A 24,661-nucleotide genomic window follows, 5' to 3' on the forward strand; every position below is an offset into this window, starting at 1 on the left:
AACCTTCCTGCCATAACTAAGCCAACACCATCAGCAAGTCTGTTTTTATCAATAAACACACAACACACAAAAAAAATATTTAAAAAAAAATTGTTCTTTTTTTTTTTATCAATAACCAGGATATAGGAAAACAAAAGAAGTCCAAGTCAACGTGACTCAAAAACCCTGCAAGGCATATTGAATTTGTAAGGAAAGCACAAAACATGTTTAACAAGGATAGTATAAAAACTTTATGCCGAAAGTGAGAGAGAAAAGAAAAACAAGAAGAAAAAGAACACAAATTTTGATTCATACAATCCAGCTCAAATAATCATGGAACAGTTCATATGTAACCAGCAAAACAATTGTCTCATCATCCATTTGAGGAAGTACAATCACCAAACAGAGAGAACAAGAATTCATGCAACATTAGCAGATAAGAAACAGTTAACAGTCTGGAAAGGCAGAATACGTATTGAATATACATAAGCATTTTCACATCTTCCAACAATCAAAATAATTTCAACCAGGTACACCAATTTACAACATCGTGATCAACAGGTATGCTGAAATACAACATTGAGAAAGGAAACACACCTCTAAGCAATCAATTACTGCAAGTTGGTGTTCTTCTGCAATGTCTGGATTTATTTTGATGAGTCTGCTGAGTGCGTCGATACCCATATATTTCAGATTATGAATTTCACTCTGCTCATATGGTAAATGTACCAAATATCAGATAAGTGTCCTTGGAGGAAATGGAAAAAGACATAAATTAATATCTAGGAAAATGGTTCAAACAAGCTCTGATGAATGTCTAGTATTTGAAACATAACCCTTGACTAAATCCAAAATGACATCATACCAATTTTTTTTTCTTTAGCAGCACAAACCTTCAAAAATCTTGAAGTTACATCAGCTGCAGCTTCTAACAATTTGGCATTGGGGTATATAGATGAAACAGTACATATGCATTCATATAAAATGGCGTTCCCTATGTTGCTTGTGGACTCGCACTTCCTAAACATATCACCCAGGACAGTATGCATGTTGTCACTTGCTTGTTTGTTGCCCGCACCAAGCAATGCCAAAATTTTTAGCAATCTGATCTGAAATAGTGACATAAGAATCAAATAAGTAGACAAAGAAAGGATGCAAAAAAGGAAAACACCAGAGTCCTAACCCTGCAAGGCATTAACACTAGAAGATATAAGATAAACAGGATCATTAAGTTGCAACTAAGATGTGATTTCAGTTCCAATGGAGCCATCTGCGAAAAGAAGTTGTAGCTGAACTTCTCAATATAAATCCCAAGAATAGCAATATTTTGCAAGTATTCTCAAAGTTCAAGAGGAATAGAACTTCAATCTTCATATATACAGAGAAACCATAACAGAGATGATTGCCGAAGTGATATACTACTCATGTGACATAATAGCAAATTATATTAGTGTCACGATTCTAATTATTCCTGAAACTAATCTGAGTGGTATTTCAAGCTGTAAAATAGTTTGCCTTTAACTAGCTCAGATTGCGGTCTATAAATATACTATTCCTGAACAAGAGTGAAATGCCAGAACATTCTAAGGAAAACCAATGTTATCAAGACTCAAGGACAGAGTTGGATACTCAAGTCATCTTCTGGGCCCAAACCAAACCACACAATTCCCAGCCTGATCAGCTGGGGACTTTGCTACAGACAGGACTGACATATGACACTCTAAACCAATGACTACCTGTAAGAGCAGTTGCCAGGTCCCCAAGCCCTAAGGAAACATTAACTATTGAACTTAGGACTCGAGGAGATTTCCGTGATGATTCCGCCAATATAAAAGGTCCTTCTCGAGGCCCATTGGGGTAGAGGACTGAACCATGGCACTGCTAGAAGGATGTACATCTTTTGACCCAAGTTGGGGGTCCCCTCTTAGTCGAAGGATCCAATGGCTCCCCCTATCACTACAGACTTGAGGTGATTATAAAACAGACTTTCATGATTTATCAGGCCGCTAACAGCGGCTTTCCAGAACACGTGGAGACCGGCGAAGGCGTTGGCTGATTCCCTAGCCAAAGAGTGCAATGTCAGAATATTATAAGGAAAACCATCGATGTTATCAAGACTCGAGGACAGTGTTGGATCCTCAGTCATCTTCTGGGCCTGAACCAACCCACAATACCAACCTGATCAGCTGTGGACTTTGCTACAAATTGCAATGACATATGTCGCTCTAAACCAATGACTACCTCAAAAAGCAGTTGCAGGGTCCCCGAGCCCTAAGGAAGCATTAATGATGATTGAACTTAGGAATTGGGGGAGATTCACATCATGATTCTGCCAATATAATAAGTTACTTCTCAAGACCCATAGGGTTGGAGAACTGAACCATGGCAGGATCCTATATCTTTTGATCCAAGTTGGTGAAAGGTGGACAATGTGATCTAGCCAAGTATATACAATTAAAAATTTTCACTTTTTTTTTATTCGTACCAACTAAAACACTTACAAGCTTCCACAAATACAATTTAATTTACAAAAATAAACACTAATACAATATAGGATCTTCGCTTGCATGCCATTTCAATTCTTACATTCAAACAAAATACAATATATATGATAGAATCAAGAAACATGGAACCATTAGAATACCAAATTACCTTTGCCAGGGTTACCCGCAAGGACTTGATACACTCCACTCAGGGTCACCTCCACTAATGGCATATGGAATCGAGGTGTTCAACCTTGTCTCACAATGTCGGAAGCCTGGGCAACCCTAACTCTATGACAGGATATACCAAAATATGGGATAGGGCACCTCTCAACAAATCCAGGGTTAATAGCAATAGCAAGCCGGTCGATGGATCTAGGTGATCCGGGAGGGCGGAGTCGGAAGGGGCCTGGGGAAGAATTTGCCCCGGGCTTTTTACTACGAGTTTGGGCATGCCAGCTTAAGCAGACTTGCATGGGGCGTGGCACGCCTTCTTAGCCTAATTTAGAGAGAGGTTTGATGAGAGAGAAAGAGGAAGAGAGAGACAGTGGCCTGCCACGTAGAGAGAAGGGGAGAGAGAGAGAGATCAAGGGAGAGAGATGTAGAGACTTCATCCCCATAGGTGGTATTTATAATGCAATACTAGGGATTTGGAGGTTAGGGTTTTCCATCCTTATAGAAACTTAATCTTGACTATCGATCTTAGGAAACTTGTGGGGCGAAGAGATCTTAGTCACCCATTCCCTAGATCAGCCATCATGATTAAATGGAAAGTATTAGAACCATTATCCCCTAATTTCTTTAATCCATTCCCATCAAATAGTTGATATATAGAAAATAAAGTAATGTGTCATATGATTTTCGATCAATCGAACAACTTATTAAAAATCTCTTTAATCAAACCAATCTCACTCTCAATCAAAATATTTGATTTCAATCAACTTACTTGGTCAACAAGTCAAGACCAAGAAAGAGTGAAAATAAGAGGAGGTGGGGCATGCCACTATATGTGGCCCTTGTGGGTCCTACACTCCCATCAAGGTGGGGGCCCCTTCCCAAATGGGCCCCCACACTCTCCCATGAATTTTAAAATTTATAAATGAACTTTTGAAGTCCAAGAAGTATTTTTAAAATTGTTATGTATTCATAAAATCCTGAAAATCAATTTTTAGCCCACCAAAAAATCTTTTTGATAAAATAAAATGGGAATGACCTTGTGAGACCCTCCCACACCCATGTGTAGGACCCCAAAGGATCACCATTAAATTTGGCACAGATATCTAGAAAAGTCAAGTCCCACACCCATATGATAACTTTTCTAGAGATCTGTGCCAAATTTAATGGTGATCCTTTGGGGTCCTACACACATGGGTGAGGGAGGGTCTCATAGGATCGTTACTCAAATAAAATACATATAGCATTTTAAGAATTCATTTTAATGTTCCATAATTCCAATAACATGTAAATCAATAAAATTTGATGGGAATTGGATCCATATGGTCAAGGACTATACAAATATATTGAGGCACTCCATCTATTGTAGCCATCATGCACCACTGTCATCTTTTCAAGCTGATCCAACAGAACTCATGACCCACAGCATATAGCAGGGTCCATGATTGGTCCATCAAAAGCCAGTCACTAAAAGAGGAGTATACAATCCTAGTCCATATATTTCAGCTTCCTTCCTGAGGACAAGTCTAAGTCCCATTTGTACACTATCTCATAGGACCTTCCAACACAATTTAGTGTTACAGGGAAACATCTCTTCCGCACACATAAACGACATGCCTCAATGGGGTGCTCCCTGAACAGCTATCTAATGTACATATCGTGCCTTGGCAATGATGAAGATTTTGGCCCTTGTCCTCTTTGGCCAACCACTGCACACAAGGTCAACAGTCCCCTAACCAACCACCCTGGGCATCTCTCCGACCTCATCAAAGGATGACCCTACTATCCCTTATCGGTTGTGACATATGCCCAAGGCTAAGGGTTTTAGACACCAATCCAACCTCAGCCCATCAAAACCGGGTGAGTCACGACATCAAAAATGCCTCATTTGGTCCCTTTGTACTGCAATTGGTCCCTCCAAACCACAATCCCACTAGAGTTATCACATCACTATAGTCAAAGTTTTACATGCTCCCAAAGGGCCTTTAAATGGCCACGTAACCCTAACAGTTTGGGGCCCACTCTTAGTTGAAAGTGATTCCAAAACTACATTATCTTGGGATCAAATGGCTCCCTTCCCCTATGACTGTAGAGTTGAGGTGATTGTAAACCAGATTTTCATGATTGTCAGGTCGCTAACAGTGACTTTCCAGAACACATGAGGACCAGCAAATGAGTTGGCTGATTCCCTAGCCAAAGAGGGAGCTGGGAGCAACATGCGGAGCACAACCAACCCAAATAAAAGGACAACAACCACCATCCCACCATACCTCCCTTCCCTCCCCCTTCTCTCCCCCACCCCCCCCCCCCCCCCCCCCCCCTTCCCCCTAAGGGTTGTGGTACCCAAAACGTTTTGTGAATGAACATTTTGTAAATCACCCTATTTGATAAAGGGCACAAATTTGTAACTTGTATACATTACTGTAGAACTACCATACAATTATTTCCACACAAAAAAAAGGAAAGGCAGCATACATTCCTTTCACTCCATGATTCAAAAATGTACAGAAATGATGTAAATGTAATAAAATGGATGAGAATCCAGTCACAAACAAATTATCCTCCCATCCTCTTTAAGTTCAGGCAATAAAACAAAAACTTAAGGCCCCCAACTGAATGGACCATTAATTAACAAATAAGTCTGTTTGCTGCCCAGTTCAACTAGGAATTCATAGTTTGGCTCTATGCATAGAGAAATCAATCACAGTATGTTCATGAACTTATGAAACTAAATGAATCTATCCGTAGACAGAAAAAACAATACGATGAATTCAACAGAATGTGAGAAACAGCATCAAATTGGAATAAGCAAGGCACACACCTGAATGAATGGAGCTGGCATATGATGGTAATCATAAGTCTTTGGCAGTCTGCGTTCAGACACCTGTTTAAGAATGCTTACAAAGCTAATAACCAAATCTTTATATGAACTCACATCTTCTGTAACAAGATCAAAAAGAGGACAAAGAGATGCACCCATGACTCCAGGATCATCATCACAAAGCCTCTGTCATAACAGCAACAGAGAAACATGCAATTCTTAGGAGCTATTAAATAGCTGATTAATTTTCAGGCTGTATTTGAATAAGATAGATGAATAACGAGAATGCAAAATTTGCAGAAGAAAAACAAGACAGCTAAAAGCCTAAGACAAAACAAACAAGAGAATACCACTGGCATCCATCTATAATAAGAAGAAAACAAAAAAGTCAAGCTGATCACCATGATTCATCAATGATGAACCTCAAGCAAGAGAAGAATTAATACTCCTACTAATTCCTTGGAAGCCAAATTTCTGGTCAATGTAGTAGCAGGAGTAGGAACTCAGAAAAAGAACACTTGGAATTGAAATTCCCAGTTGTGCCATGTTAGGTGCCAAGGTAAGAAACTAAGAACTCATGGCAAGAATCAAGCTTCTGAGATCAGTTCCCACAAAAGCCACTCTGCGAAGGTGGCATCCTCTTTAAACAATCTAATACTCACTCGTTAAAGTCTTCAAAGAACTCTCATTACATAGACAGCCAAAAATAATTGTTAAAAGCTAAGACGAACTAATGTATCTAGTGTAGACCAAAGATAATAGAAAACTTGTATAGATTCCTTGGGAGAAATCGCCTCATGCCTTTTTCTTGTTAACAGCCACAAGAAATAGCTTTGGCATAAAGCTCACTGAGCTCCACAGAAGGGCAAAAGACACTTTAGATAATCAATAACCATTTGAAAAGTAAGTGCCCGTTCAGACGCACATGTAGGCTGTGCTTGATACAGTAACACCAATATAAAGGTGAAGCACTTTTATGACATACAATGTGATTGACACTTAAAATCTTCTGAATACTGTAGGCATCCAGAAGTAGCCAAAGAACATGCACATCCAAACAGGCCCAAAGAAAGCACAACTGTCATGTCATACCCAAGAATCCACAATAAAAGCATTCAGTTAGATACCTTTCAATAGCAGAAAGACTTTTGAGACCCCTACGATAATTAATCGCCAGTATGATACATTAATTTGCCGCAGTTCTGATCAGGAAGGGAATGCACTACCAGGGATATTTTGCAGATTCATGCACTGAAACATCATGCACTCTCCTCTTCTCTTTACTGATGTATGAAACAAGAATTATCTCAAAAAAAAAAAGGCATCAAACCAGAATCTGGCTGCAAACATAATCACCTTAAAATAGTTCCACGGGCCTCCCTAAGAGTGCACCAAACTGTATTGGCTGTTATTTCTCGAACTCAGCAGACACTAATCGCATCACAGGTAACCCCGTCTGTATTTACATTGACGATAACCTCTGTTTGAGTTAGGCGATAACAATATTCAAGGCACATGGGGGCATTTCTACCAAGCAAGACTCATCTACTATCCTATTACTTTCGAGGTATCAGCTAATGCTTATTATTCTGGTGTCACTATTTGATATCAGAAGGAATGGGTGGCAAACAAGACTTGAGGACCAACTATTTACTTTAATGTCCTTCTGGGAATACACATCATGGTCAAGTAACTTCAGCATCATTCAGGAAAGAGTTTGCAAAATGGCATCATAAAGTTAGATCAATCGTCACAGGACACAACAGAGATTTTTACTTATCGAGTGTAGTTCTATGGTTCCTTCAAATCTGAGTCTGAAATAAAGGAGTATTCCAGTAGCAGAAGCCAAATCCATGCACGTCTTTTTAATAGAAATGGTAAATCAGCAATGGGAATCTCTATTCTATTTTATTTACTCAACCGGTAACATTCAGATGAGTATATATCATGTTATATCTAGAGAATGCAAACATAGACACTGAAAAAATATGGAAAAAACAGAAAAACAATAACAAAATTAAAAGAGAAAAAGGAGATCAAAGGGGAGATAAGGTCCAAGAAGGTGTAAGAAGGATGGTAGAGGATCATACAGAAGACAGTTCAAAATCCAAACAGACTCTCCACCCACCACCTCTGTAGCCAATAAATCCACATATGCAAAGAATCACCAAGGGCGTGTTTAAAGAAGTTAAGGCCCTCAGTACAAATCCTATAATGCTTCCATAATGCCAGTGATCCTCTTATGGGAAAAGATCTATAATATTTCCCAATTGATAGCGTTGACGAAATCCATGAGAGACGACAAGCTTGTCTTTGATCAATGAGGAGAACTGACACTTAAGCAATTGTCGAGCACAAATTATGTGGGCAAAGAAATAAATGATAATGGAACTGCTGTGGTCCCTCACAAAGCCCCCAACTCCTGCTTGCCCCAGGCTCCTGCATCAAAATTGAGCTTCAGTCTCCTAGAACAGGGAAGCCACAACCAGGTCAAGGGTCTGGGAGTAGCTGGAAGATCAGGCCAGCAAATAGTGCTCCAATCACGAACAAAGTCTAGGTCTCCCATGACATGAACTCAACAAAGAAAAGGCCCAAGATAGGACAGCTTCATGGATCAACTCTAAGACTAGCTCCTACCAACAATGGATGTGTAAAAGATATGATGATTTCCATGGTAGAGTATTTCCTTACAGAAGTCCTACAAGATGGCCACCAGCCAGTTTATGTTATGTTCCAACTTAATTGTAGAGGCAAGGTTGTAGTAATCCACACCATCAATTTTATTCGGAATGTGTGGATTTAGTAGTATTAAACATGGTTACCGGGATCTCCTACTTTGGTAGGCGATCCCTTCTAGGATCTCGATTTTGTTGCTCCCGGAATAGATCTCTGAAGGATCTCGATGTTTAAATTTTGGGATCTCGAGCCCCACTCATAGGGATCCCGATTCCTACTGATAGGGATCTCGATCCCGACCTTAACAATCAAGACAACAACCAAACTAATGATTTTTTTTGTTTATAGCCAACTAGCAACGCAACTATTGCTTGCTTGCTATCAATAATAACATCCTTTCTTTAAAGAGTACACATTATCCTAGATTAATAAGAAATTAAGTCAGAAGAAAATTTGCTTTTATTTATGGTGTTGATTCCGTCCTAAGGTGTTGATGCCTCTTTTCCATGGTATTGACTTCCTAAACCCTAGTTTTGGGTTTGCGTTGCTGCCCATACAACTCTAAGTCTCCTAATTTGCATAAGGTATTGATTCCTTATGGAACTTCGGATTTTTTCCCTCTTCCCCCTTTTTCTCTTCTTTTCTCTCTCTAGAATGCCACTGTACCAAAACCCATGATTTAAAAAGGGCAATCCGGATCAAAATCACTATCCAAATTGGGAATTTTCTAAGACCATACTGGTTCTTGGAATGAATTAGCCATTTGATAAATATAAATACATAATGTGTCTTATATTACAAAAGTCGAATTGTTGTATTGGCTAGAGAGTGTGGGTCTCTGCAAGGTTAGACGTTCAAACCCTCCTAAGCACTCTTTTTATTTTATGTAGTTATAGGGTGTTTGACTTACACAAATATATAAGACATGTAAGGTATCTCTTAATAGTCAAATGGCACTATTGGCTGGAACATTTGGGTCTTATCCACAAGGTTGGAGGTCAAAACCCTCCTAAATACTCGTTATATATATATATATATATATATATATATATATATATATATATATATATATATATATATTATTTTTATTTTATTTTATTTTTTTATTTTAAAAAAAAAAACGTTCAAAAAGAAAATGGAGGATGGGAAAGTTTGAACCTCTGACATTGTGGTTGTAACCCCAAGGCCTAATCAACCAGATTATCATAGTTATAGGGTATCATTTATACATTATATAATATAAATCTTTGTATTATTTTTTTATTTGACCTACATAGCTATAATATATGTAAGTTACATCTTAAAAGCCAAATAGCTATGTTGGCTAGACCACATGGTCTTATCCACAAGGTCGGAGGTTTGAACCCTCCTAAATGCTTCCTAAAAAAGGGGGAAAACAGAAAGTAAAAAAAATATATATATATATAGATATATATATATATATATATCATATTTTTTACTTTTGAATGTTAAAAAGAAAAGGGAGGATGAGATAAGTTCAAATCTCTTGTGGTTGTAACCACAAGGCCTAACCAACTAGACAATTTGAGTTATCTGATATCCCTTATATGTTATATTATATACGTGTTTATATCCCCCATCCAGCATTTCAGAAGCTCTTTTAAACCCTAAGAAAGACAAAACCCAAGAGACCCTACCCATATAATCATCCTAGCATTTTGTACCATAAAATCAACCATAGATGCCCATTTTTCATCCATATATCTTGCTAAACCAAGGTTTCAAAAGTTCTAGGTGGCTAGCCTAGCGCCCAGTGCCCACGCAGATGCCCAGAACCTCAGGTGCCCTGTAGTACAAATTCGTTAGATATATAAATATATGAGTTGTCCAAACGCACATATATGCACGTAATTTGTGTCAATTTTGTAATTTCTTGCATGTGTATATATTGCAATATACTTTTTTCAATAATAAACATATCGCATGTTAGTACATACCTGTTCAAAATTTTAAAATTCAAAACACAAAAAATTTAAAAAAAGTCAAAAGTCTAGTTCATGTATTAGTAATAGTCTCCAACTCTGCATGTTCCATAATAACTTGGACTACAACTCTCCAACTTCCAATAGTACCTTAAAAATAATTCCAATGAGAAAATAAAAGTTTAGGATGCTTCTTCAAAGAACAAAAAATACTTTTACTCTCTCAAAAATAAGTATAGCTAAGAGATTTAGGGCTTATGGAAGTCTTCTTTTAATTTTGGGGGGTTGAAAGTAACCCCTATAGTCCTTTAAATTTTTTTAGGGGGTCAAAGACTCGAAATTACCCCCTTTGCCCTTTTGGGCATCTTTAAATATTATAAAAAGGCCCATGGCCCTAGGGGCCCACCTACCTAGAATGGGGCCCCTTGGCCTAGGTGTGACGTCTATTGGGTGCCTAGGCCCCAGGGAGACCTTTTTTAGAACACTGTGTTGAACTATTGAATTCCAACAAAGTAACCTCCTTTGAACCCTTTAACTCAAACCAAAAAATTAGCCTAACCCCACCAAATCCTCTCCCGTAGAGCTAGCCTAAGTCCTGTCCCCATTAGGCCTCCTAACATTCACTACTCAACAAAAAAAGCATTAATCCATCCTAGTCCTTGCCAACCTTATCCCTACTTAATATACCCTACCAACTCTTAGAAGCACTGAACAGAACTCCTCTATATCACAATGAACTTCATCAAGAAAGCGCACGCATTGTCATCGCTCCTTCATCGCACAGCATACTCCCTGTTGACACACATATTACAGCCCCAAGATTCTCCAATAAAGATGAGAATACAAGCTTCTTGGTCTCCCTTAGGTCATGAAAAAATTAGAATAAACAATCTTCTCCTACCATTCTTGCACTCAAAAATTCAAAAAGACATCCCCAACTCAAATCTTTGAATCTAAAACAGGCCAAGAGGTGAGACAGGATCCTAGAAGGCCCCATCCCAAATCAAATGTCTAGAACAATATTAATGTAGCTCCCCTCATGATTTCTAAGCCTCATAAACAACGCCTAAACTAACCCAATGCCCTTCTAAACTAACCCAATGCTTGAAAAGCCCCATCCCGAACCAAATGTGCAAGCTATATATGAATGTAGCTCCCTAACCAACTCTAAGCCTAACGCCCTTTCAAACAACGCCTACTGACACAATGCTCTCTAAATCCATGATGCTCTAGGCTCTACTAAGTCCCACATCCCCCATCCATCTGCTCACAATACTTCCATCAGTGTTTCAAAGAGCGCTAGGCAGGCCACCATGGGGGTCCAGGCCTCCCAGAGCCTAGGCGGGCTCCCAGAACATGGGAGGCCCAGGTTCTGGCCTTTGATAGAGGGACTCATGGTGTGGCTGAGGGTATGGCCATAATCCCAGTTTAAAAAAAAAAGATAGAAGTCGAGAAGAGAATTTTGATAATTCGTAAGACCATAATCCATATTTTCATACAATGCAAAAACATTAAAACCATACAAGCATACATTGATAGTCTGATATACTGTAGACTGTACACACAAAAGTTAGATAGTAGAACTAGAAACTATAACGTAGAACAAGAAACTAAAAACAAGAAAGATAAAAAATACAGAAATTCAGAAAATATACAGTTTAGGATACAATAGTCAACACTCAACAGTCAACAATCAACACCAAGAGTCTTCACTCTTCAGTCATCATCATCATCATCATCAGAAGGAATAGGGTAAGCTTCATCATATGCATCAGAATCGAGGCCATCAATGTCAGAGTCATCTCCCTCTTCAGTATAGTGCTAGTCCTCTGTTTCTTTTGAATCTGCCTCTTCCTCCTCTTTTTCTGCTACCTCCCTCTTACTAGTATGTGCAAATGAGGCCCTAGGAGTCTTAGTTGCTCTATACTTTTCTATCTTTTTGTGCTTCCCTGAACTCAAATATTGTATAATTTCCTCCCTAGTAGTCTCAAGAACATTTTTACACAAGGTAACATCCTCCTTAATACTGGCAAGGTGTTTTTTAAACCGATAAATGCCCCCATTTGTATCCTTTCCAAAATAATTACATTTTTTCACAATAATTACATTTAATACGATTTTTGTCATTCAGATTCGGGTTATAACCATACTTTCAACCCGGATCATCACTTCTAAAAGAACCTGAAGAAGATATTTCCACAGAACAAGGCTCATTTTCATCATTTTCTGGTTCTTTTAAATTCAAAAGTTGTTTAATCTAATCCCAGAATAGCTTCAGAAACCTTTTTACAAGAAGCAACATTCCCTTTAATAACGTCAAGATGTTTTTTGAATCGGTTAATACCCCCATTGGTATCTTTTTCACAAAAATTACACCTTATGCAATTTTTATCATTTGGTTTTGGGTTATGACCATACTTCCAACCCGGATCACTTCTTCTATAAGTAACAGAAATAGACCTATTCAAATGACAAGGATTTTGATTATGTTTTTGTTTTACAGAACTCATATATTGTTTAATCTCCTCTCGGATAGCTTCAGAAACATTTTTACAAGGGGCAACATCCCCCTTTATACCGCCAAGATGTTTCTTAAACCGGTTTACGCCCCCTTTTGTTTCTTTTTCACAAAAATTGAATCTAATACAATTTTTGTAATCCAAATTTCCAACCCGGATCTCCACTTCGACTAGATCCTAAAGAATACATTTCAAAATAAAACAAGTAATCTAAAATAAATTTTTGCATTTATTTTGATTGTTCGAACTCCAAACTCCAACCTCTGAGATGTTTTTTGGTGCTAAAATAATAAAAAAACCCTATAAAACTCCAAAACTAAATCAAATCTACCTGGGTGATATTTGGATATGTTTTCCGTAACTTTGAGAAACACTTTGATCCAATGAAAGTCACAAAATTTAGTTTTCTTGAGGTTTCTTTCTCTCTAAAATGGGTTCTTGTGGGTTTAGGTTTGAAATGAACCTAAAACCTATCCTGCAAACCCTTTATATTTCATAAAAAAATCAATACAACGAAAAAAAAAAAATTTCCGCCTTAGGCGGGTTCTGTACCGCCTAGGCTGCTGCCCAGGGACTGCCGCTCAATTTGGCCGCCTAGGCCTAGGCGACGTGCCCAGGCCTTCTAGACCGCCTAAGCACTGGGCGGTCCGCTTTTGTGAACACTTTCATCCATTAACAAGCTCGAACCAAGATCAGCCTCATCAATAGAAAATGCCACCGCTTCCCCTAGAGAGTAACATTGACAGCAAGACCAATACCACCTCCATCCAACTTACCTACTATTGGGATAAGAACATGGGCCATATACATCAAGATATTGTTGAGCATTGCCTTGGGGAAGGATTATTAGCCCTTTCGTAAATCTAGAAGTCCCTGGATCCTAGAGTCTCTTGTTGGATCTCATTAAACATTAGTCAGGACCCAGGTAGTTCCATAGGAGACTCTTCACCTTAACCTCTAGCACCTAAGGAAGCCAACTAAAATCTTGATAAGCAAATTAGAGCTTCAGGAAGACTTTACTTTCTGCCATGAAGCAAGCTCAAAACAAGGTTTTAAGAATCCTTGATCCAGATCAGATCAAGCCGATACGAATCTGAAATCGATCAAGCCGATCCAGAACTTGTGAAATATCAAGAACCGGTCGGTTCCCCCCATGAACGGGCCGGTTCCGACTGGTTCTGTTAGAGAATCGGCCTGAAACGGCCCCTTTTTTAATTTTTTTCAATTTATTTAATTTTTTAATGACCAGTTCTGGGATCCCAATTCACTCATTGGGATCGGAAATTTGGAGGGGCAATCCGGATCACCAATCCAATTTTTAAAACCTAGGCTCAAAACATACCAAAATAAATGTCTTATACACAAGTGAAGTGAGTATTGAGTACTCATCATATTCCTTGGGCTTGCCATGAACCCTTTAATCAAGCACATAACCTTGGCGCCACAAGACTAAGATTGACTAGGAAACTACAGAAATGCATCGTCGATACCCTTTTCATCTTGGGCCCAAACCTACATTACATGTGACTCATTAGATAGCATGAGAATCACCACTGCATGTGATAAGAGACCATTTTAAGGTCAATCCTAATTGCAAGTTGAGGTCTTAAATCCAATTCTTTTTTAGCTACAATCATGTGCAAATGAAGACACCATCCCCAGTTATATTCTTGGAAACCCTTACACTCGGATCACATAAGGAGCTATGATGTATTATATGCTTTATTCTTACTATGTGATATACAACTGACACACAGTCATTCAGCATAAATTGTTTTTGGCAAAATGCGGGGCAAATAAAGATCTAAAAATTACATAAAATGATGAATCTGATTGCAGCCTTAAATCCCCCATTCAAATGTACAACTTCTCATAACTCCTATGGATTCAAAGACAAGATCAGCCGCAAGCTGACCATTAAAATCAGTGGCAACCAAAGTAAGAAAGATCATTCCTATTCATATTCTTCCTAAATCATAATTCCACATTCCATCGTGGTTGGGTATTTCTGAATCATGCCACGAAATGAGACACACTATGAACATGAATAACTTGTCTAGGTTAATGGTCAGAGCATTCTGTTATACAAATTGCAAACTGAGAAGTGAAAACCATTTAATCACTCATTATACAGCAACTTGAGATTAAGATCATAGTTTAAGCACTTATTCGCTGAGGTAAACAACCCGTCAATAAAAGTATTCATGAACCATACTAAAATAGAAAAAGTAGTGTTCATGATAAAAATAAATAAAAATAAAGATACCCTTAATACTCAGAGAACTGATCAAAAACAACTACTTCAATATAGAAGTCCTTCAAAGAGGACTAAAAATGCAACAACAAAATCAAAAAAGCAAACCCCAGAAATCAATTTTTAAAATGTGTAACAAAATGGAGAATCTCAACAAAAGCCTGCATATCAATGGTGACTGTGCATCAGTTTTGACAATACACATCAAACTAGCAAGCTAATTCTTAGACAATAAAAAGTAAACAGATAGAGCAGAATAATCCAACATACCTTCTAACTCACCTTCAGAAACCACTAACCATTTCAAAAATGCGTAGGGGCCGGTATTCCCCACTGAATTACACACACACAAAAAAAAAAAAACACATACCTTCCTAAAATTAGAGACAAGATGAGTAATCAAAGAAGGAGCCTTCTGATAAAACCTATGAAGCGCCATGATCGCTTTCTTCCTCACTGACTCCTTCTGGTGCCCTAACAACTCAACAACCTGGGGCAATACTGCAGGTATTGTCTCCTCATTGATCAACTTGCACACCGCATTTAAAGCAGCACAAACCACAAGATAATTATCAGATTTCAAATCCTTTTGTATCGTATTCACAATGAGTATAATAAGATCATGGTCCTCGTTGAGAAAGAGGGTGACAGCCAAATAACCAGTCCTCTTAAGAAGGAGAGCATCATCGTGAGTCATCTTCACTGCATGGATATACCCAAAAGAGGCATCGTGCCCTAACATCTCGACATAAACCAGTCGAATTATGTACTCTTTCATCTTCCTTTTGGGCACATCTGGTTCAGTGATTCGCTTCTTCAGGGTCTCGATCTCCTGTAAAACTATTCGATCTTCTTCGGCTTTGGATCTGGCCTCACCGATGGATTTGATGAGGTCTAAGAACTCCTTCGATTGACCCCATCCACCTTGGGAGCCCATGGCGAGCTCCCTTCCAATTACTTTGAGTTGCTCCAGCTTGGATGATCAGGGTCTAATGCAAGGTTGGCTAACTATATAGCATTAAATCCTACGTTTCATCTCTGTTACTGCAACAGTTAATGGGCAGGGGGACCTCCAAAATCAATGATTGGAGGAGAGAGAGAAAAAAAGGTGGAAAGATAAAAAGATGGGTTTACAGCAAGGTGAATTTGGGGGTACAGTGGTTGAGATCTGGTAATGGGTTGATCAGAATTTGGGGAATAGTAATCTTCTTAGAGATGAACCACTGAAGCTTTTAGAGAGAGAGAATGCATTTGCAGAGATCAATGAAATGAAGGATTTCTGGAGACTGGAGAGATTAATCAAAGTGGGCCAGAAAATGTTTTCTTAGATATAAGAGAGTATTTTGTTTAGATATATATAGATTAATTAAAGTGGTTCTGAAAATGGTTTTAAGGTTGGAAGGGGGGCGAGAGAATGGGACTGCGGAAGAGTTCGCCCCCGGGTGTCCGAAATGCAGTTTCATCTTAAGGAATCATCGCACAAGTGCCCTCTTTCTCTCTCTGCCCCTTTCACTCTCCCGCTCATTGTTCCTCGATTTTCTGTCGGTTCCTGGTCTCTGCCATTTTTTTTTTTAATGAAAATTCCGGCTCTCACTTTATCACTTGTGACCCGGATCAGCCATTCAAAAATCCCGGTCCAGATAGGATAATTGTTGGGTTTCAGCTTAAAAGCTTATGAAAAAAAAATAGTATAATTTTTTAAAAATCTAGTTTTTATTCGTTTCTAAGAAAAAATAGTGACAATTGTATTATAATTTTTATTACTGTGTCGAAAATATGTAAATACTAAAAACTTGTTTCATATTGAGAGTTGTTGTTTATTAATTTTATTTTATAATTCAAATAAAATTTAAAATGAACTATGATAATAAAATGAATATCTCTATTCAATTTATTTATTGGTAAAATTGTTGAAAACCCCCTAAAACACACTCTCTACACACTCTACCCCCACCCCAAACTTTCCTCACTTCTTTTTCTAAAAACCATCTTTTATAACTAAAACCCCCCTAACTCAAAAAGTTGTAATTTTTTTAACGAAAATACCCCTTCGCAGACCTTCACCATACGAACGACCCCAATAATAATTTCGCCGAACCGTGGTACTTATTTGTCGGACTCATGACCTATGCCGGATTGAATTACTGAAATATCGGACTGCTTATTTAGACAGTGATACGTCAGACCGTAGATTACTAACACACGCCGGAGAACCCTACTCCTATATCTAAAACGCCGGACCAAGACAGGGTAAAGGTAGGGTCGGCGTTAAAAAAAAGAAGAAAAAAGGTAAATTGAAATAGATGGGTAATTTTGTCCTAATTTCTATGTTTTTTAGCTTGGGGGGTTTTAGTTATAAAAGATCTTTTTTTATAAAAAAGAAGTGATGAAAGTTTGGGGTGGGGGCAGAGTGTTTAGAGAGGACGTTTTAGGAGGGTTTTTCAACAATTTTCCCTTATTTATTTTATTATTATATTAGTTTAAGAGTTTTGATTTTAAAAAAAAACTATATGGAGTAAATTTAATGGAAGAAGTTATACTTAATAGAGAGAGAATTTAAATTTTAATCAAATTAATTTTAGCGAAGTTATTAATGGAACAAACTTCGTAAAAAGAAAGCTAAATGAGGAGATATACTAAAGTTGAGAAGGGGGGGAGAGAGAGGTGGGACTATTATTTGTTAGGAAGTTACTGATAAGCCCCCAATGGTTTATGCCCTAAAAGTAGGGCTTGCGGTGAGGGGAGACTATCATCACACATTGAAGGCACCTCACACTTAAGGGTGGCAATGGGTATACCTGAACGGGTCCGGGTATGGGTCCAATATTTGGATCCAGCGGATCAGGTTCGGGTCCAAAACCTGGACAGTATTTGGGTCTGAGTTTAGTTGTGCTCGACCCTTATCCGTAAACTATTAGAGATAAAATACTTCAAGCTCTACTCATTTAGGTGTATTAAGGATTGTATACAATAAGAATTCATAATCATCTTTAACTATTAAAAGACAAATAGGATGGCTTGAAATCCAATGGCGGGTTGTGACTTTGTTGCCTATAAGATGGTAAAAAAAAAGGCAAAAAAAAAGGAAGCTCACGGTGAGGGTGACAATGGACTCAACTAGTCTCAGGACCTGATGTGTACGAGTATGGGGTGGGTTGGGTTCGGGTCCCAAATACATTTCGGTCCAACCGAATACGGTGTATTCAGGTTTGAATTTGAATCCAACCAGACTCGCCCATGCCTGACCCGTTGCCACCCCTACTCACGCTTCCATCACATAAAGCATGACTTGTTTATCACATGTTCTTGTGCTCCTTTGAGAGTAGTTGGGGCCTACCATTACGTAGAAAAAAGTATGAGGTGGGCCACAATTCTTATTTCTAAAGAAAAATATATTAAAAATTGCTTTTTTGACTGCATGAGTCGGTCAAACCGGTCTGGACTAGCCGGTTCAAAAGCGGATACGACTTAATCCCGATATATTATGAGATTCGAAACGGCCAGGATGATTTATGATCTGGATCGGGCAATTATGATATGAATTGTTAAATTTTTAAACAATAATTATGTGCCCCTATATTCTCTATTAATTTTTTCTCTAATAAAATAGCATTTTATTTATTAACTTTTCCCATCTGATGAAATTGTGGGGGAAATACCTTTACGAATTCAAACTAGTTAATCAATTAAATTGCAAACAACTACAGTTACTTTTAAAGATGATTTCACTTAGGTATCACCCTTTTTGCAAACAATATGGTTACTTTTTATAGATAAATTCACTTATGTATCTCTTAAAAAAGTGGCAACGGGTTGGGATATTTTACAAATTCAATCAAGGGGCTGTTTGGATACCTGGAAATATATTACTGGCGTAATACATTACCCGTAAATAAATTGTTACTGTTTGGGTAGTATTTAGATGCAACATTGGAAATATATTGTTATTGTTTGGCTATGTCTGAAAGAAATATAGGAAATGCATTACTAACATTTTACGAGCACCTGCTTATAAACTATAATTCTTTCCTTTTTGTCACAAAATTCCACTAAAATGCAGAATTATCATTTCCTTCTTTTTTGTCACAAAATTCCACTAAAATAGTAAATTAAAATCACCATCACACCATTCCAAAAAGATTTTTAATAATAATATTATCACCGTTCCAAAAAGATTTTCTAATAATAACTTGTACCATTTTACAGTCATGACACTACTTTCTACTTATTTTAAGTGCCTTTGGCACTTATATGCAATCATATGTTTTCTAACACGACATTGGTTTCAACATGATAAGTCATTGGAACAATATGATTGGAATAACATGATTTAATAATCATAAGCTTTATTTTTATTTATTTTTTATAGAAGTCTTTCAAATGTCTCTCTATATAATTTCAAATAAACAATAAATTTATGATACTAAATTCAAAATCTGTAGGGTACGAGTTAAAAAATGGGAAGAAGTTTGATTAGTAAACTGGAAGGTTTTGTAATTGCAGTATAAAATTTTGAGGTATTGAATGAGACTAAAGAGGGATGTTATTTCAATTGAGATTTTAGTAATCTCTTATGAGGATTATGTTGTGTGAAATTTTTTATTATGATTGTGTTGTTTAATTTATCATTGATTATCTGATTTTTATTTTTATTATTTTTGTTTATATGACACTGATGCTTTCAGATGAGGGGACGAGCTCAAAAAGGGAGGGATCACATCATGTTGTTGGAATTTTTTTTATTATGATTGTGTTGTGTAATTTATCATTGATTACTAATTTTTATTTTTATATAACAGCTGATGCCTTCAGATAAGGGGACGAGCTTAAAAAGGGAGGGATCACCTAGTTATTATGAAGAGAGAGGTCTTAGAAGATTTTTTTAATCAAAATAAGGTAGGCAAAAACGCGCGCGAAATATTTCTCAAAATTACCTGTCACGCTCGTAATAGATTTTTCACCTATCACCGCACGTAATGAATTTCCTGATTTTTTGGAAAATCTCGGGTAATCTCTTTCCATTTCCTTACGATTAAGTGTACCCAGACAGTTGGAAGTATCATATTTCTTTGTAATCTATTGTCACATAATAGATTTCCATACACCCAAATGGCCCCCGAGTGACTAAACCAACTAAATTGCAAACAATATGGTTACTTTTTTATAATAATTTGATTTAGGTACGTCCTCTTGGGGTGGATTGGGTCCTATCTTGGTTGACCTTGAATTGGACCCAACTCAACTAGGTTTCACATGGACCTAGACCCGGATCTTGGTTAGGTGCAAGTCACTAGGACTCGAGTCTAGAAATTAAAAAATCAAAAAATTATTACATATATTGAATGGTTTATAAATTTTATACCGGAATCCCCAACTTGACCCGATAGGGTCCAAGTCGGACCAAACCAAGACCCGACACAAGCTGGGTCCAAGTCATTTGGACCCAGACCCGACTAGCCAAGTCCAACACATAGACCCCGACCCCGACATGGTCAGCTCCACCCACCAAGTCGGCAGGTCAATCCAACCCAATTGCCACCCCTCTTCCATTATTTAGTTAGAAATACCCAATTTGCATTCACTTTGCATTGGAAATCATCATCATCATCATCATCATCATCATTATTATCGTCATAGCTTTTTTTCCAATTAATTGGCGTTGGGTACACAAAATATGGTATGTCATTCTACTTTATTCAAGGTCATATCTTCAGTGAAGCCATCAGTCCCTATATATTTTTGGATTACTTCCAACCACGTCTTTTGGGCCTACCCCTTACCATTTTCAATCCTTCCACCTGAACTGACTTGCATCTCCTAACAGGTGTTGTATTAGGTTGACCATACATATGGCCAATACACCTAAGTCCAATCCCTCTCAATTTATCGTCTATTGGTGCCACACCTAAACGTTCCCGAATGGATTCATTTCGGATTCTACCCCTTCCTGTCTTGCTACTCATCCATCTCAAAATCTTCATCTCCGCTACGCTCATTTTATTGGTATATATTTTTTTGTGCCCAACATTTAGCGCCATAAAGCACAATTGGTCTCACAACTTTACATTAGAAATTCTTAACCAAGAAAGGCATTTTGGTAATTTTTCTACTATAATTGCTTAAACCAATGACCTAATACCCCTCCAGTGTGGAGCTCCAAAGCCAGAGTATTATGTCTTTTGTCCTCTGTATTGAAGTATAAATAGGGCTAAATTACTAAATGCACTTGCAATTGAGAGTTCTCAATCTCTAAATCGATTTTTTAATGACAAAATTGCCCTGGTCCGAAACTCGAATAAAGGAAACCAACAGGGGTATCTATGTCTTTGGTCTCCAGTATTTTATGTCTACTTCATTACTTATTGGGCATGTTTTGTACAGGGCCGAGGTTCTAAATAATTAAAGTAAAATGCACCTTCAAATATTGTCAAAAAATGTTGTTTCAAATATAGAAAATCTTTATGATGACCTGAAAATTTATTTTCATCGCTAATTATAAAATTTAAAACTTCAAAATTAGTGTAGATCAAGCAAATCTATGAACACTTAAAAATTTAGGGTAAAAAAATGTATTACAAGATGCACTATTTTAAGACTTGAAATCCATTTTTTCTCATGTCCATACATCTTAAGGTTGCGGTCGAGATGATCAATTTGAGGATTTATGTACTTGAAAACAACCTCTTTTAGTGATTTTTTGAAGTGCACCCTAAATTGATTGTTTAGAGCATCGGCTTTATATAAACTTTTTCCTTATTTAAGTGGATTGAATTATCAAAATGCTGTTACAAAACCAAAACCAGAACAATGAGCACTGAGTTTACAAATTCTTGAAAAAGTACTTAAATGAAAGCCAACTAGTTTCTTGGTAAATTTGTGAATAATATCTCCTTTATATTAAAATTATTTGACCATCTTAATAATATTTTATTCAAAAAATATATGTGAAAGACGTGATTTCTATGTGGGCAAGCTTGAAAGCCTGCACACCATCTTTTTTTTTTTTTGTTATTTTAGGGACATGATGTAATTTACATTGGGAAAATATTTTGATATGGCTGCAGCTCTATTAAAATAAGCACAGCCTCACTTTAAAACTTACTAGAAATTGCAGTTATAACATTAGAAAACCTTCAAATCAATCATCTCGGCCTTAGGATTTAAAAAATAGTGTAGATCGAGCAGTTATGTGAATACTTGAAAATTGACAGTCCATATAATGCTTTATAAGATGCACTATTTCCAACACTTGAAATCTTTTTTTTCTCATGTCGATATATCTTGAGGTCGAGATGATCAATTTGGAGAATTCTGGGCATCAAAATAACCTCTTCTAATGAATTTTTTAGATGCGTCTTAATTTGATTGTTTAAGACCTCACCCTTATATAAACTTCTTCCCCTTAAAAATCTCAAAAAATATGAAAAGTCTGTTTAAAATATAATTAAACAAAATACATCTAAATGAGATTAGAAAAATAGTAAAAAATGGAATTTTAGGAAAAATATAAAAATAAATATTTACGGCTAAAGTACTTTTCAATTTTTTCTAAAAAAATAGAAAACATTAAAGGGAAAATTGTTGAAAACCCCCTAAAATAGACTTTCTAGACACTCTACCCCCACCCTAAACTTTCCTCACTTCTTTTTCTCAAAAGCCATATTTTCTAACTAATACCCCCCCAACCTAAAAAAAATAGAAACAAAGACAAAATTACCCCCCTTTTTTGACTTCTACCTTAAAAAGGGCATTTGCGTAGGCAGTTCGGCATTTGCGTTAGTAGTCCGGCATTTGCGTTAGGAGTTTGGCATTTGCGTAGGCAGTCTGGCATTTTGTTATCATTGATCCGACGTTTACGTAGGCAGCCCGGCATTTTGTGGGTACGGTCCGGTGTTTTGCATACTGTAATAAAATCACTCCGGCGTTTTGATACAGTATCGGGCAGTGTATGTACTCGATCTGGCGATATGTTTACTGTAATTGTTTGAACACATTTTTTATCACTTGGGTCCCCGCTGCGGAAAAAAAGAGGAAGCCGGTTAATAAAGCCCATGCGTATAGTGGAATTTTTGATAGCCTCATAATTGCCCCAAAATAGGTAAAAAATCTTCCTAAGGACTTAAAAAGCGCACCTGCCAAGTTTTGTCGTAATCCGACTTGTCTAAGTCAGCATAGACAAAGAAACAATTTCAAAAAAATCAGCCACAAGCACTCTAAAACGGATCCCGTAACTAGAACTATATTTTTAATACATCAAATTGCTATGGGACCACGTTCATTGGATCCGACATGGTTGAAAACCCTTATGGGTCAAGTTTTGGCTTAATCCGACACTCCAAGACAAAGTTATGGGTAAAATACCGAAAATGGGTAGGCCGCACACTATTCCCGTGCGCCCTCCCTGCACCAAGTCACCATTAATGGTGACTGTTTTTACAGTCACAAGCAGTAACCTTGAAGACTCGTATCTCATTCATCTAAAGTCGGATCGTGCTCAAATTTTGTGAGCATGCTCGTCTCGTCAAGACGAGCATTTCGATATGTGGCACGCATCGTGACGACAACCGAACAGGAAAAAAGGCTAGAGAGAAGTTACCGATTCATGAAGAAAGTTGCAGGAAAATGAGCAGTGACATGTCTCACTCGAGCAGCTACATCATGATGCTCGCACATCAGATGGACACGAGACTAGTTCCATCGCGTGCGTAAGGTCTAGGGCTATCTCTGATCCGAATCCCGCATGTGATGAATGGATGGATTTCACACATGAAGGCATCGAATCTGCTATAAATTTCGGCTGTCGAAATTCAAAATCCAGCCAAAACCCAAAAGTTGTGAAATCTTCCCGGGCACGAAATCGAGCTGCGTTTGTGGCAACATGATTGTGACGGCATGCTCAGTGTGATTCAGTAAAGAAATCGAATAAAATCATCAAGAAGCGGGCACACTATCGATTCAAAGATTTCAAGGTTCATTCAAATTTCGAGTCGCGTGATCGTGGCCTAAAAACACAAGCCGTTGTTCAAAATTGGTATCAAATCGATCGCTATGTCGAGTCCAACAAGAAAGCAATTATCTTTTTGACAAACAAGCGGCAGAGCAACCCCAAATCACCCATGGAAGATCACACACGCTCTAGAGCAGCAGCAGAGACTGTTTTGAAATTCCATGTATTGTTGGACAGGGGACAAACAGTCATTTTGCATTCTATTTTTAGAGTTTTCTTTAATTCAGAATAATTATAATTATCATCAATTAGGCTAGTTTTTGGTATCCACCCATGTTTGGGCCCAATTTTATAAATACGTGCTAAACCTAATTGTAAAGGAACCCCCTTTCATTCTTCACACTCATCAACAAAATTTGAGTTTTTACTCTGCGTTTATGGGTGCGTCTTGGAGAGAGAGAAAAAAAGGGTCGATACCTTTTGATAAGGTAATCTCCTCCTCTCATCTCTCTTTTTCTCTCTCTTTCTCTCATCTCTATCTCTTTCTCTCTTCCTCTCATCTCTATCTCTTTCTCTCTTTCTCTATCTCTTTCTCTCTTCCTCTCATCTCTCTTTCTCTCTCCTACTCTCATCTCTTTCTCTCTCCTCCTCTCATCTCTTTCTCTCTCTTCCTCGTATCTTTCTCTTTCTCTCTCCTCCTTTCATCGTTATCTCTCTTCGTTCTTTCTCTCTCTTCTCCAACATGCATGGCAGACGACAATCGCCGTGTGTGTCTTTCATCTTCTTCTTCCTTCTTTCGCCCTGCTCCCTTTCTTCTCCATTCATGCATAGTGAAGTCTGTCATCGGGCATGATGACTTCCTCTA

At 37.6% G+C, this 24,661-nt stretch overlaps 1 protein-coding gene across 4 annotated transcripts in view; it reads right to left on the reverse strand.

Annotated features, from left to right (window-relative positions):
- Nucleotides 1-15,829, reverse strand: part of LOC18425967 (Adaptin family protein) — a 43,338-nt gene extending 27,509 nt beyond the window's left edge. For all 4 annotated transcript variants that reach the window (XR_016057846.1, XR_016057847.1, XR_016057848.1 and 1 more), the window contains exons 1-4: nt 15,220-15,829; nt 5,458-5,643; nt 873-1,088; nt 577-687 (exon numbers count right to left, since the gene is read on the reverse strand). Coding sequence is in view for 1 of the 4 variants with exons in the window: in XM_006830500.4 (XP_006830563.1) it covers nt 577-687; nt 873-1,088; nt 5,458-5,643; nt 15,220-15,786 (1,080 nt within the window). In the remaining 3 variants the exon portion in view is untranslated. The remainder of the gene's footprint in view (nt 1-576; nt 688-872; nt 1,089-5,457; nt 5,644-15,219) is intronic.
- Nucleotides 15,830-24,661: the final 8,832 nt, after the last annotated feature.

The sequence above is a fragment of the Amborella trichopoda genome, chromosome 6 (assembly GCF_054954075.1).
Source record: "Amborella trichopoda isolate Santa Cruz 75 chromosome 6, AtrichopodaSantaCruz75HAP2 v2.0, whole genome shotgun sequence".
Lineage (NCBI taxonomy): Eukaryota > Viridiplantae > Streptophyta > Magnoliopsida > Amborellales > Amborellaceae > Amborella > Amborella trichopoda.